This window comes from Rattus norvegicus, chromosome 3 (assembly GCF_036323735.1).
Source record: "Rattus norvegicus strain BN/NHsdMcwi chromosome 3, GRCr8, whole genome shotgun sequence".
Taxonomy (NCBI): Eukaryota; Metazoa; Chordata; class Mammalia; order Rodentia; family Muridae; genus Rattus; species Rattus norvegicus.
In genome coordinates this window covers 179,063,455-179,078,836 of record NC_086021.1, presented here as the reverse complement: position 1 = coordinate 179,078,836, position 15,382 = coordinate 179,063,455, and the positions used below count along the sequence as shown (strand labels likewise).

The 15,382-nt window shown below is 48.2% G+C and overlaps 1 protein-coding gene across 6 annotated transcripts in view; it reads right to left on the bottom strand.

Moving 5' to 3' along the window:
• The window catches only part of Tshz2 (teashirt zinc finger homeobox 2), a 446,931-nt gene that overhangs the window by 192,315 nt on the left and 239,234 nt on the right, over positions 1–15,382 (bottom strand). The window contains exon 1 of one of the 6 annotated variants that reach the window (XM_039106734.2): positions 2,271–2,720. Coding sequence (XP_038962662.1) covers positions 2,271–2,301 — 31 coding nt within the window. The 5' untranslated portion in view covers positions 2,302–2,720. 6 annotated transcript variants of the gene reach the window in all.

The following is a 15,382-nucleotide window of genomic DNA, read 5'->3' as shown; positions in this document are numbered from 1 at the left end:
GTAAGAAAATCTTCCCAGAGCGGCAGTAAAATTTGGGCGATGGCTAAGCAGATATCCACCTCCTCAGAGAGGATTGTGGGAAGGCGGAAGACAAGAGCCCAGGAGTTTCAGGCGGGAGTCCATAAAACAAGATACAATGTAAAAGTTCAGTCTGGCCACAAGTTTTATGGTTGTGTTTTGTTATTTTATTGTTATTGGTGTGGTGCTTTTTTTTGCTTCCCCAGCAAGCTGACAAGCGGATTTTTCATTAAATTGGTGTTGCTAGTCTCTAGTGCCATGAATTGATTGGAAGAAAAGAAAACTACTCAATCCATCCAAGCGACCATTAATAAGTGGCCACTTCTTGCAAGAAAACTGCATTTTGAAACAACCAAGCACCGGCATCAGGCCCTCCCTGCCATTCTTTGCCTCTTCGCTTTCCCCCAGGACTAATTTAGTATTTTAAAGAGGGGTTAGGCTGCTACTCTCAGGGAGAAAGTTATTAATTATAAAGAAAGAAAAGTTTCCTAAGATTTAAGAGGTACTTCGGAAATCAGATACATTTTAGCCATCAGCTAGGGGTCGGTTTGCCATTGTTGTTTCTTTTGAATGTCTCTGCGTAGTCAGTCCCAGGCTGGCTGCGAGTTCTCACAACTCCCCTTCCTCATTGCTGGGATTACAGGCGTGAGCTGTCCCTCTTGGTGAAATATTATTATCACCTTTGCAAGTGGAATTAGGCGAACTTTCTGCAGTCAGTTTTGAAAAGCAAATGGGTGTCATGACTCTGGGACAAATGCCACGTCAGCAACACTGTCCATGGCTATAACAGGCTATAACATATTATTACTTTGCTTATGGGTAGTGTGATCACAGAGAGAAAATACACACACACACACACACACACACACACACACACACACAGAGAGAGAGAGAGAGAGAGAGAGAGAGAGAGAGAGAGAGAGAGAGAGAGAGAGAGTCAGTCTGCCAGCCCGTGCCATATTCCAGCAAGGGATAAGAACTATTACTTCTTCCCATTTTCCCCCCGTTTCTGCTGACATTTGGATGCTAAACTTCCCGGACCCGTTCAACCTCACAATCTACTTTGTCCTTCTAAATGGATTCCCCAGAAGAAAAGTCGGAGACAGCACACTCCTCCCCCACAATACAGATAAAATTTTCTGCTTAATTAGGCATTGACATGTTTACTATAACCTTTACAGCAGAGTAACTCGTGCTGAGAGACCCTTTTTTGTCTGTTTGCTTCCGCAGAATAGACTAAATCTCAGGCACCCGATAAAATAACACGTTGAGAAGCCTCATAAAAAAGAAAAAAAGAGTGCCTGCGCACCTGTCAAAGGGAGTGTGTCTTAACAATGGCTCAGGGTTCCGAGGAGTTTCTCAAAGCCACATTTTAATATTAAACATTCAAAACTGTTCACTTGATCCGAGGGATTCTGTTTGCCACCAGCAGCAGAGGTGAGCAGGCAGAGGCAGCCTGAAGCCGGGTGACTGGACCGCATAATGAAGGTCTGTGTCTCTTGCCATCGATGAACTGTTTAATAAGTTGGCATCATGTGCGACTCTGGCTGCCACGCAGACGGGTGGCAAATTCGTCCTTATGCATACTCGCTTAGCAAAAGGAGTTCTCACAATTACGCCAAGGTGCGGGGAGAGAGCTGGGCTCCACCACAGAACCTTTTCTGTTGATTCTCGGCTTGAAGATCAAGCTTGCCACCTCGCTTTCTAATCCTTCCCCTCACCATTGTCTGAATCCGGCCACAAGAAACCCTCCACCCCCAGGACAGGGAACAAATGAGCAACCCCTGTCAGTCCTGTGTCTGGATGATGGGCTGACCTGACCATTTCGCTTCCACACTTCCCTCTGCTCAATGGAGTTGCCGTACTCTCCACGAGGATGGACCGGTGGCCTTCTTGCCTCTTTTTACCCCAGCCTCCTAGAATACTCTGTCTTTAGTTTTAGACGGATTCTCTGTATGGAGCCCAGGCTGGCTTTGAACTTTTGTCCTAGCCTCTGGAGTGCTGGAATGACAGGTGTGCACTCTCCTGCCTGGCTCTGTTGCCAGAACGTTCTATGTAAAATGGGTCAGGTCGGGACATTCCTGTTTTAACTCCAGCATTGACTTTCTGGTACACTTAGAGTGAAAGGCAAACTCCCAGCACCCACCACAGGAGCCAGTAGGATTCGGTGTTGGTGTGCCTCCTGTGGTATCGAGTAGCCACACGCTCCCTGCTCCCCATGTCTAAGGAGCAAAATGCAACGGACAACTAACCTGTTTTTTCACCTCCTAGGAAGGAGTTCATTCTCTTCCCCTCTTAGCCAAGACTCTCTCTCAAAACGATATTTTTCCTCACCAGTCTCCCTTCTTTCTCTGAGTTCAGTCAGAGCACACGTTAGCCGACCCACGGCATTGTAGGAAGAGTACTACTTTTCTCCAGTTCTCTGATTGGTTGAGGCTCCCACTGACCACGGAATGGAAATATCTGCCCCAACTGTCAAACTCACAAACCTTGCTTCTCCCAAGTCCCACCCTGGCAGGCGTGACTATGTTTTGTCCTCCTTGTTTGAATGCATGAATGGATGAATGAATGAATGATGGCTCCTGAGCAACAGGCCTGGCTCTCTACTAAGCAGTGATCACTGCCTCCGCATAGATGGCGTCTGCCTCCTTTACTCATGGCACAGGAGCACACCGGGAACCGTGCTCTCTGGCTAATGGAGCCACTGGCTTTCTGGTTAGTCAGCTTTCTGCAGAGTGGATTCATATTTAAGTATGAAGATTAGGAATAGCCCATCTCAAAAATATTAACCCAGAATTGCTCCTGTCTACAGGAAATGCAGGGACAAAGAGCGGAGCAGAGACTGAAGGAAAGGCCATCCAGAGAGCCCCCCAACCCACCTGGGGATCCATCCCATCTACAGACACCAAACCCAGACACTACTGCTGATGTCAAGAAGGGCTTGCTGACAGGAGCCTGGTATAGCTGTCTCCTGAGAGGCTCTGCCAGAGCCTGACAAATACAGAGGTGGATGCTTGCATTCAACCATCAGACTGAGCATGGGGACCCAGTGGAGGAGTTAGGGGAAGGACTGAAGGAGCTGAAGGGGTTTGCAACACCATAGGAAGAACAACAACATCAACCAACCAGACTCCCCAGAGCTCCCAGGGACTAAACCACTAACCAAAGTACACATGGAGGGACCCATGGCTCCAGGTGCATATGTAGCAGAAATTGGCCTTGTCGGGCATCAGTGGGAGTGGAGGCCCTGAGTTAGGTTCTTAGGGTGAACAGCCTGCCTCAGAGAGGCCTCACATACAGGCTGACACCACAGGCTAATTTTGCCTCTAACATAGGAAGATAAACTTCATCACTGCTCCACAGCTATCAGAGAGGCCATCTCCTGAATTCTTTGTACTTTCACAGTATGTGGGCAAATTCAGAGAGAAATCCTTATGTTTTTAGAAAATTTCTCTTATATTTAAAACTAAAGATCAAAAAGGAAAATATTACTTAAAAAAATGATCACCTTGGCTGTTCTGAAAGCCTTCAGTGGAAATCGTTTAAACGATACTGTACATGAATCACTCATAGGCAGTCTCTTGTTGGACATCGGACCTTCTCTACTGTACGTTTGTCTTGCCAAAAAAAAATATTCATGAAGGCACTGACTGTTTTAAAACTGACAAAGTTTTTAACTGGAGGAAAAACTTCAAGCTTAAGAAGGCGGATTTTAAAAAACAAATCAGAAATTGACCAAGATCTCATTTGATAATGTACTTGACAGTGACAGGGTCATTTTGCCTGTCTGTTCTATTGATTGGCGGCTTAAAGTCATACAAAGAGTTCTTTGTTCGCTTGGCAGATCTAAACGAGGGATGGGGACAGTTATACACCATGTACCCAGGAGGTGTGCTAAATGACCACACAGGGTAAGGCCTCCCTTCTCTCGAGCTTTTGTGTTTTGGTGAACGTGGGCTGTGCACTGTTCTAGATGGTGGACAAAGTCAGAGCTAGGACCTCTAGGGGTGATGTGGAGGGGCCAATCTGCGCCTCTCTCTCTCTCTCTCTCTCTCTCTCTCTCTCTCTCTCTCTCTCTCTCAGTGTGACCAGATCCTGGATGGCTGTGGGAGTCTCTGCCCACCTATGTTGTGTACATAGAACCCAGGTCCTCTGTCTGAACCTCAGAACCAAATAAGTAGCATTCTTTGTTCGAGGGAACACTGGAGAGAGAGAGAGAGAGAGAGAGAGAGAGAGAGAGAGAGAGAGAGAGAGAGAGAGAGAGGAAGAGAGAGAGAGAGGGAGAGAGAGAGAGAGAGAGAGAGAGAGAGAGAGAGAGAGAGAGAGAGAGAGAGAGAGAACAATACCAGCAAGACTCATCCTGAGACCACCGGGACTTTTTGGAAACAAATGAGAAACTTTTTGAGAGCAGGACTCCCCTACCCCCCATCTCCCGCCCCCCTCCCCGCCCATGTCCTACTCTCCCCCTTCTGGGAAACTGGTCAGTGAATTAGAACAATTCACATACAAGATGGATGCCTGTCAGTTGTGCTATATATTAAAATGGTCTATTTATGCATCAGAGCTCTCACTACCAGTACCTTCCCTGCCCATCATCTCAGACGGTGGGACTGATTCCTCCTGCTGCATTGTGGCTTTCTCCACATCTCCCTCACTAGCCAGAATGATGAGCTAATGCAAGCCCAAGGAGGTGGGCCCTCAGCCAGCCCATTGTGCTTCTCTAACTTTATCATTTGAAATAAAAAAAATATTTATCTTCTGCTCCCACAGGCAAGAAAGATACTTTGGGTGAGTTTCACAGGGACTTCTGACCTGTCAGATCCTCCCAAGGCCAAGGAGAGGAGACAGATGAGTAACTGACAGAAACCAGGGGCTAGAATGGAGAGAGGGGTCACGGAAAGGTCACACATCTTTGCAAGAACACAGGTGATTGAAGTGAGGAAAGTAGACCGCGTGGAAAAAGAAACAATCCTGACATAGGAGGGTAAACACTTGGAAAAAGAAACAATCCTGACACAGGAGGGTAAACACTTGGAAAAAGAAACAATCTTGACACAGGAGGGTAAATAGGAACAGACGTGTATCTTGACTGAGAGACGCTGAGGGGCTGCGGGTGGCAGTACGGTTGGTGCCATGGTGGAGAAGCATAATGGCTACTCAGGCTCTATGGCAGAGTCAGGGACGAACGAGGAGGTGTGACCAACCTCAGGTGTCATTGCTGAGAGGCCATCGCTCATTGGCTTAGAGATCACTGGTTCCTGTGGATCACTGACTTCTGTGGACTGGCCAACTGGGGAGCCCCAGGGCTCTGCCTGTCTTGGCCTCTGATGCCAAGGATACAAGTGTGGACCACAGCAGCTGGACCTCAAACCCCAGTCCTCACGCTCGGAAGGCAAGCTCATTACCAACTGAGCTGTCCTCCCCAGGCATTTTGTTTCGGTCAGCGCTACAGGGTGGAGAACCAGGTGTGCCTGGGGTCCATTCATTTCCAATCCCTGAGTGTGGGATGGAGAGCAGGAGAGACTCCACGGCAGAAGATCTAGACTGCTTCTGTGGGTTTTGTCACCCTAACTTTCTGACTAGTTTCCTCACCTGTCAGTTTCACTCCAAGCCTCTGGGTTCTTTATTCAGGACAAAGAATCATCTGGGGACCCATTGCCCTACGGTCTCTCACTGTTCAGGGTGTGTTCTCATGTCAACAAAGGAAGAGTAGCCATGACTAAATCATGTTAGGAACGCAGACAGATAGGCTCATCCTTAAACCTACAGAATAGGGATCCTTCTAGACGATCTCCTATGATCAAGACTCCATGAGGTAAATAACCAAGCTGAGAGAGACAGTCGGCCATACAGGTCTCTACTCTGTTGTTCTTAAGGGCGTGTGGGAGCCAGCTTTGGGGAAAGGCTGAGTGATTCAGGCGTATACACTGGAGGTCAGATGGTATTGCCTGAGAAACTCTGGGCAAGAGACTTGTAAATCACTTCTGTGGGACTTATGAAACTGGGCCCTGCAATCACATCTACTCGGAAGGCTGAGGCAGAACGATCTTGTATCGAGGTGAGCCTGGGCTACAAAGTGAGTTCAAGGCTAGCATGGGAAAGTTAGTAAGACCCTGTCTCCTAATAAAGAGTAAAAAGGAAGCTGGGGTGTAGATCAATAGCTTAGCATCTATTTCAAAACCAGGAGAGGCTGGGAAAGAACTCATCAAGTAATGGACAGGTAAGACGGTACATCAGTCTAGACCAGGCACCACCCTAGGGCCAGGCACCAGCATAGGACTAGACACCATCCTAGGGCCAGGCACTAGCCTAGGGCCAGGCACCAGCCTAGGGCCAGGCACCATCCTAGGGCCAGGCACCATCCTAGGGCCAGGCAGGCCTGGTCCAATCTGCCACATATTGCTTACTGCGATCCTGGGGACTGTGCTGATATTTTCAAAGATCTTCACCACCAGAGGGGAATAATAATAAGGTCTAGTTTGTAAATTAGTCAGGGCATCTCATCCCAGAAAGTACACAAACCCCTCGGGATTTGGTATTCCTTCGACCTCCAAATGGACACCAGAAGCACAGAGAACCCTAAGCTTCAACGTGACCAACACGCTGCAGCTGAAATCAGTTTTCGCCTCCATTTCCTGTTGTTTTGGAATCTTATCCGAAAGCAGCAAAAACCCGTGTGGTATTTGCATTTGCTACGAGACAGTTTCCTTAGAGTGAATATAGAAGGTGGCCTCCTCCAGGGCGCGAGGCTCGGTATTTAGCATGGAGTCATTTGTGTAAGGTGCCGGTGACATCTGTGCAGGGAAATTGTGTAGAAGGGACGCTCAAACACAGAGCATCGTATGACACCATTACCCATAAGGATAGCATCTGCAATCCTTGAGAAATAACTCTGCTCGCTATCCAAGAGGAAAAGGGCTCGGCTCGAAGCCCCAGGCTTTACGTCGGGAGAAGTGACAAGTGCTTGAAGCAGAAGCGGTTTCTGAGGAATAAAAAGAAAACCACCTTTATATTCAGCTACCTCAGGTTTCAGGCCAGCATGTATTATTATGTGGACCTATCTTAGTGACAATTTTAAAAAGCAGGGTGAGAAAATATTCACGGAGAAGGGAAGCCACTTCAGAAAGCTTCCTGGTAACTCCGGTTTTGAAATCATTAGAATACCCTCAACCTAGAGACAGCCATCAATCAGGAACCGGGGTAGGGAGTGGGGAGATGAGGAGGAAAAAAAAAAAACAGGGTGAAGCAATCATGGCAGGATTGATGCTTCCTTATTCAATGGAGAAGCGGAGGCTTTCACTGTGAAGTCGTAGCAACTGTTTGCAGCGAAATAGCGTTACTTATCTTCTATACGTTCTCCCCCTCAAGGCTATATAAATGCATGTACGTGTGCGCGCACACACCCATCATTCTTTTCAAGAAGGGAAGGAGTCTATCTCTTTTTGTGCCAAGGAACACCGGCTCATTGTCCAGAATGACCTTCAGGAAGAGTGGGAGTGAGCGCACCATCTGTAGGTCTCCAGGCTCCTTCCAGCTTACTTGAAATAGCATTTGCCCCGCACACCACAGAATGTGAAGGTGATCCTGTTCCCTCTTGCCTGGCTTGAAGTCAAACAGCTCTTCTCGTCTCTTCTTGGCAAACGCCGCTTCTTTCTCTGAAATATTTCATGCAGATAATGGGTAATGATCCCTTCTCGTCGCCCTTTCTCGAAAACGTCTAACTGCATTAGCCAAGAACGGACCAACTTTAACCCGAGCCTTTTGCTAAGTTCGTGGCTGTGACCACTTCCCATTAAGGAAGAAAGAAAAGGAGAAGAAAGTCCGCCGTTGCCTCTCAGAAGCTAAATTGGTGTTGTCAGGGAACCGGCAGCTTCTCGTGTTTCGGGTGAGGAACATTTGCTGTCTCTTGAGTCGGAGAAGTCCGAGGTGGAAAGTTGTTTCATGGAGCAACGCCAAGTCGGAAGACAGGGAAGAGCATGCTGGCCCTGGGGATTCTTTGATCCCGCCATGCGTGACGCTGACGGGGACCTTCCGGCCCTTCCTTTCCATGTTGCGGGCTCCACTTCGAGAAGCCCACCAACGCAGAATTCCCTGCCACAGCACCCACTTGGAAATTGAGCTACGTTCCTACCATTGAGCACATGGTTGAATGTAAGGACTGGGGAGAGCATTGGCTTCAGGCCCTCAGGACCTGCTCTCTCTTGCATCAATTCTCATGATGACAGTTAGCAGTGACTTGAGCATCTTCACTGTGCGGGAGCCCTCAGCATCCCGGATGCTTGTTTCCTGACTTAAAACGGTCCCGATATTTAGGTTCTGTGGGGCACCAACCCATGCATTAAGACCGTTGGTCTCAAGTCTTTATGCACCGCACATCATTTGGTCCTCACACTAACTCTATCTGCCTTTTAGTCTCCCTCTGCACAGATGATGAAATAGAATCTAGGCGGATGCTAACGGCATCCTCAGGGTTACTCGGCTGGGTAGGGGGCTGAGTCTGTACCTGTCGGATTCTAGGTTCTACGCTGTGGTCCTTCCTGTATCTCCGTCTCTGGACCTAATCCATCACTCCTGGTGGTCTCTTTTCCAGATCTTTCTGTTGTTGCTACTGTTTTTGTGTGCAGGTGTGAGGATGAGGGCACAAGCGTACCTGCCCATGGCCGGTGTGTAATGGCAACGTGAGGTATCGTCTTCGGTTTCTCTCCGCCGTTATGAAATCATTTTCTGGCAGGTGATGTCTCTAGGTGGCCTGTAGTTCCAGGGACCAGGTTTGTCCCCAACACACTCGCAGGACCCTTAGCCTGGAGTTGTCTTTCTGTCAGTGCCCACGTGATAACGTCTGAAGACTTTCTTGGTTTTGTTCCTGGCACAGTCCTGAACTGTGGCAATGAAGGCCATCTGAAGCTTTGGGGATCGAGGGAGAGGAAGGGGGTTATCCTTGGTGCCTCCAGTTGCCAGTGGGATTTGGGGCTGAGCAGAGAATTCTGTCTGTTGTGTAAGACAAGCCAGAGGGGAATATGTGGCCACCTTCTCTGTGGATGCAGAAAGGTTGGAAAGGAGTGGTCTGTCCTTCATTAGGCCCTCCCTCTGCCAAGTCCCAGTTTGCCATCACAAACACACCTCTGTGTCCTCAGTGCCACCGTCTAGCGACTGAAGATGGCCACAGTCCCTGCCTTGAGGGTTGCTGAGGCATATAACCGAAGGAGCTGGGAAGAGCTCAGGGAGCACAGCCAGGCCAAACCCTACCTGACTGTCACTGTCACACGAGCAGAAACCCAGCTGTGAAGAGAGTGTCCAAAGCTGCATTTCTCAGTTTTAGGCACTCATTCTCTCAAGTTCGGTTGAAAAAAAAATTAATCTCTTGGCATTGTTCTTAATCAATTTCTCCTGAACTTTTTTCAAATGCCCTTATCTGACTGGATTTTTATTTTTTTCTAAAACAAGAATAAAAGAGAGTTTGTGCTGGAAGGGACTGGCAATTTTTAACAACTCAAGTGATGTTGCCAAATGGATCCCCACCGAGTTTAGTCCTTAATTAACTAGGTTAGCTTTTAAATGAGGCAACTTATATAACCCAGGCAGCTGGGTCTGGGAAAGACCCACACTGGGCAACTGCATGGCCTGATTTTCCCAAATTCTGGAAGATAGACAGCCCTGGGCTCTCTCTACGTCCTCTGGCAGAGAGTCCTGTAGGGTCTTCTGGCCCTGCTCCAAGGGTTGGGTGACGAGTACTTTGAGAATGCTTTCTTCAAAGCCATCCCTCCCCCATCTTGACTTCTAAAGGGCACAGACAAACAAGAGGCGTCATAGGTCAGCGATTGCCATTCTCTTTTGTGGTATCTCGCCTGCTTTCTCCAGGACAGGGATTTGGGGTGGACACCGCTGCCTGGTGGTTTACGGGGACAGGACATATGGCCTGTGTGTTGTTTGGTCTTTACTGTAGATTGGATCAGATTTAGAACCATCATGGAAATACAGCCTATACGCGCCTGTGATAGTTCCGGAAGGTCTCACTGAAGGTAGAACCCTGAATTAAGGTCGCTCCGTTCCATGAGCTGCATGCAAAGAAGAAGTGCAGGGCGGGACAGATGCTCACTGGGTGAAATGCTTGCCGCCCTAGCATGAGAACCCGAGTTCAAATCTCCAGGATCCGTGCAAAGCTAGACACAGCTGTGTGTGCCTAGAATTCAGCGATCCCACAGTGAGATGGGAGCCAGAGACAGGAGGATGCCAAGAAGGGTGTGGGCTGGCTGGTGCGTGCAGCAGACACCAAAGAGAGACTCTGCCTTTAAAAAGGAAGGACTGACACCTGGGCTTGTCCTCTGACCTCCATATGTTCACTGTGACACACTCACACGCCATCCTCACACATGCACACACACACACACATGCACATAAACACATGCACATACAGGCAGGCACACACACAGACATACAGAAACACATACACATGCACATAAACACATGCACATCCAGGCAGGCACACACACAGACATACAGAAACACACACACACATGCACATAAACACATGCACATACAGGCAGGCACACACACAGACATACAGAAACACACACACATGCACATAAACACATGCACATACAGGCAGGCACACACACAGACATACAGAAACACATACACACACATGCACATAAACACATGCACCAACAGGCACCCACACACAGATATACATAGGGAAGCACGCACACATGCATATACAGTACACATATGCATATGCACACACACACACATGCACATAAACACATGCACATACAGGCAGGTGCACACACAGACATACAGAAACACACACATGCATATAAACACACGCACATGCACGCACTCGGGCATACAGGTACACATACACAGAAACACATGTACATGCACATAAAGGCACACACACATACACACAGAGAGACATACAGAAACACACACATGTTCATGCACGCACACAGGATGTAAAAACAATAAGAAAAAGACTTGTCCGGGCTGGGGATTTAGCTCAGTGGTAGAGCGCTTACCTAGGAAGCGCAAGGCCCCGGGTTCGGTCCCCAGCTCCGGAAAAAAAAGAACCAAAAAAAAAAAAAAAAGAAAGAAAAAGACTTGCCAGCCAAGTATCAGCCTCTGCTTCCTGACTACAGATGTAGAGTGACCAGTTTCCTCAAAGCCCTGCCTTGCCTTCCTCACCAAGAGGGCTGCACTTCCTCACACCATGGACTAAGGTAAACTTTTCTTTTTTTTTTTTTTCTTTTCTTTTTTTTCGGAGCTGGGGACCGAACCCAGGGCTTTGCGCTTCCTAGGCAAGCGCTCTACCACGGAGCTAAATCCCCAACCCCAACTTTTCTTTTCTTAAGAGGTTGCTGTCAGGTGTTTTGTCACAGCGACAGAGGAAGCAACTAGTTCACAGCTTGTCACCCATGAGCCAGCTCGGCCTGGGTGCTCCCATTGGTGTCTTTACAAATATGCACACAGCTGAGTCCTGCCGTTGCCTGGGGCACCCTACCTCACTCCTGGGAGTGTATAAGCTTGCATAGAACAATTTTACATATGCTGGAGATACAAGGGCTATTTCCATACAGAGAGATATGTTTTATAGTAATCGAATCAGGGCAGTTAATATCTTCAGTCCTTTTGATATTTGACATTTGCGATCCTGTCTCAGGGGTTGTGAACTATCAGCACGTCACGGTTTTGTTGACTGTGGATCCCTGCTGTACAACTGAGCACCGGACCAGATACCTGGATCAACCCAGCCTCTCTCTCCCTCCACTCACCTCACCGCTCTTCCCAGATCCCTGTGTCCACTGTTACACTTACACTTTCTATGACGTCAAGATTTAAATGCTAGAGGTGGGCGAGTCAGGCAGTGTCTGGGTGACTGTGCATAGCTCAGACTCCCTAAAGATGTTCAAAGACTGAACAACATCACCAGTTCTGCCTGTGTAAACCTACTTTCACCCAGGCACATTGGGAAAAAGCCAACAGGATGTAGATTCAGGTTTCTGGGGATTTAATGGAATGAGACTATAGTACACCTCTAGCTTGACCTACAGGACGCTTGTCACTGTCCTCACTCAGCCTGACACAACCATTGTGAAAGTGACCCTCCATACCACCGGTCTCCACCCCTTTTGTGTGCCACTCCTCCCAACAAGTGCCGAGTTTCCTCCTCAGTTCCATTCCACACTTTTGATTGCCAGCTGGATGGGTTTCCGAGTTACCATGGAAACAAATCTCTGGGCATGTCTGTGAGGGGTTATCTAAATTAGGTTAATTTAGATGGGAAAACCAGCTGCAAACCTGGCTACCGCCATTCCTTAGGATGGGGTCATGGACTGAACAAAACGGAGAAGGTTAGTTGAGGACAGCACTCCTCTCTCTTCGCTTCCTGACTGAGGGCACAGTGGACACAATGTCACCCGCAGCCTACGAAGTCATGATACATTGTATCCTCATGCTGTGAGCCCAGGCAAACCCTTCCTTCCTTAAACAGCATTTGCCAGGCATTCTGTGGAAGCAACACAAAGACAAACACACTCTCCAAAGATGATGGGTCCCTGCTGTCAAAAAACCTTTCACTTCCAGTTAAAGAAACGAATTTGCACTAACACACATGAAATCAATTCTTTTTACACTTATGTATTTTCTTTTGTATGTGTAACTGCTTTGCCTGCGTGTACGTCTGTGCATGCTGGTGTGCCTCGTGCCCGTGGAGGGCAGAAGAGGGCCTCGGAGCTGGAGTCCCTGAGACACTATGTGGGTGCCGGACTCTAAACCCAAGTAGGACTGGGTGCAAACGCACCAAGAGCTTTCACCTGCTGACTCATCATCGCTCCAGTCTCCAGAAGAAATTCTTAGCCTGGTAGCATAAAACAAAATTCTTCCAACCCCAAAAGTCCTGACACTTGGGAGGTAGAAGCGGCAGGGTTAGGAGTTCAAGACTACCTTCATCTACATAGAGTTTGAGGTGACTGGGCTGCATAAGATCCTGTTTCAAAAGAAGAAACACCATGCTGATGGTGGTGTTTGGAGACATTCAGCAGACTTCTGGAATATTTTGTGTTCACAGACGCACACAAGCCACACCAAGTAGTATTCAGAACCAACTCCCACTTCTAGAGACCAGAACCCTGTTCCAAAGCCTCCTGCCTCCCTCCGGAGCCCCAGAGCTTGCTGTATACACATCTGCTTCGGAAACACTTTTGAGAGCCTTAGCATCGCTCCTGTGACTCCGATGTCTGACGAGTTTTTTCTGTGGAGCTCAGAGTCTATCACGTCAATATTCTGCATATTTAAGAGTCCCCACATACCCATTGAGAGGATCGATGGAGCTGGTACAGTCTACTGGGTCAAAAATCTGCTTTAAATAGTCTATATACGCAGTTGGTTGAGTGAATAACGGCGTTTTCCAAAAGCGCCTTAAATATATAATAAGATGACGGATCGTACTAGTTCCTGAAGCTGCAGCCTCGCTATTGCCGATCAGGAAAACGATGCGCGCCTTAACAAGCCACTTACAAACGGGCTTAGCCTCCCAGATGAGGGCGCAGCGTTACCCCAGCTCCCTACCTACTACGTATAGGAAAGACCTTCCTCCCTCGGAGGCATCCGCGTCTGCTCAATATTATCTTGTCGGAACAAACTGAGCTCCTCTCTGTGACCCAGGGTGGGGAGTGCAGCCCAGAGAGCCCTGTGATTCCTATTTCAGTTTGGAGAGTTCGCCCACTGCTCAGCTGGATGTGCTTCAGACACATGAGAGATCCCCCCTCTCGAAGCCAGTTAGAAGTCTAGATTTTGCCATCCCTGTCTAACCTGGTACTGCTGTGAGGACAGCTTAGATCACATGACTTCATTAGGTGGGCCATGGACTTTTAATAGTACTGCTTAATAAGGGCCTCACGAATTCTGTCTTTCTGTACCTCATAAGGCTCCGGTGGTGAGCACGACATCATTTGTTGTGTTTCAAGGATGAGCCAACTTAGTCTTCCATAGGTTAAATTTCCCACGACCACGGATCCAGGATCTGTAGAATTCAGCTTTGAAGAGAGCTCCTTGCTCTCGGGGCCAATGTCCTGCCCTGCTGTGCACAGAGGACAGTAGCTTCTTAGCATTTCTTCGCACTGTGGCCTGCTCTGTACCCTGGAGGCAGGGGAGTATGAACTGTGTGCCCTGTGGGGACAGGTGAGTGTGAGCTGTGCCCTGTGGGGACAGGTGAGTGTGAGCTGTGCCCTGTGGGGACAGGTGAGTGTGAGCTGTGCCCTGTGGGGACAGGTGAGTGTGAGCTGTGCCCTGTGAGGGCAGGTGAACGTGAAAACTGTTTTCCTAGCGCCTCTCATCCTCCTCAGCTCCTCAGGCGCCGGCCACACCCTTGCTATGCACAGCCGATTGCTTATTCCTTACAATGGAGTTTCAGCTCTTTTCTAATTCTGAAGACAGATGTACTTACTGCACACATACACGTGTGATGAGCTGCTGACACGTGCATGGACAGCATGTGATGAGGAAACCATGGTGGTTAGCAGCCCTAACCGCTAACACTCCTCATTTGTGTTGGCAGCTTCAATGTCCTCTCTTTAGCTGTTTTGAAATAGGTGGGCGATTGTTGTTAACTTAGTCCTCCTATCACACTACAGGTCGCTCTGCCTTCCTCACTGGCTTTCATTCCCATTAACCACTCTTGCCCTGTGCTCCTCCTCCACAGGTCACTTCTTGACACTCTTGGCCATCAGGTGACATGGCCCTGCTCAAGATCCTCCAGTGACATCCATCCTTCTCATAGTTTAGCAAGCCGAACTTCAAGTCCTCCTTGTTGGAGACCTCTGTGTGCACATCTCCAAATCTGCAATCTCAGCAACTGTGTGCCAGCCTTCCCGTCCCTCCGCATCCTCACCAGCATTGCCGGGCTTGGGACATCTGGTTAATAGCTATTCTATATCTGGTTAAGGCCACTTCAAAGATCTCAGCCTGGTTTTGGTTTGACTTCCCTTGGTGGATCCTGGTGAGCATTCCTTTGCTCATTTATTGACTGTGTGTCCTTTAGCTGTCTATCTGCCCGTCAGACCACTTGTTCCATTTCTATTGTTAAGCTCTTTATTATGGATACTAAGTCTTTGTTCAAGGGGTTTTGTGTGTGTGTGTGTGTGTGTGTGTGTGTGTGTGTGTGTGTGTGAATGAATGTCACAGTGAGACCCATTGACCTGTAAAATTAACTTGACTTAATAACTATTTGTTTTAAATACTTTTCTCAGTAGGATCCTCAGAGTCCTTCCTCTGTGTGTCTTTAGCTGGTCTGTTCTCCTCCTTGGATTTTTTTTTTTTTAACCAACTTGGCCTCTTTGCTTTTCTCCAATAGTATAGAAGTAGGTGGACT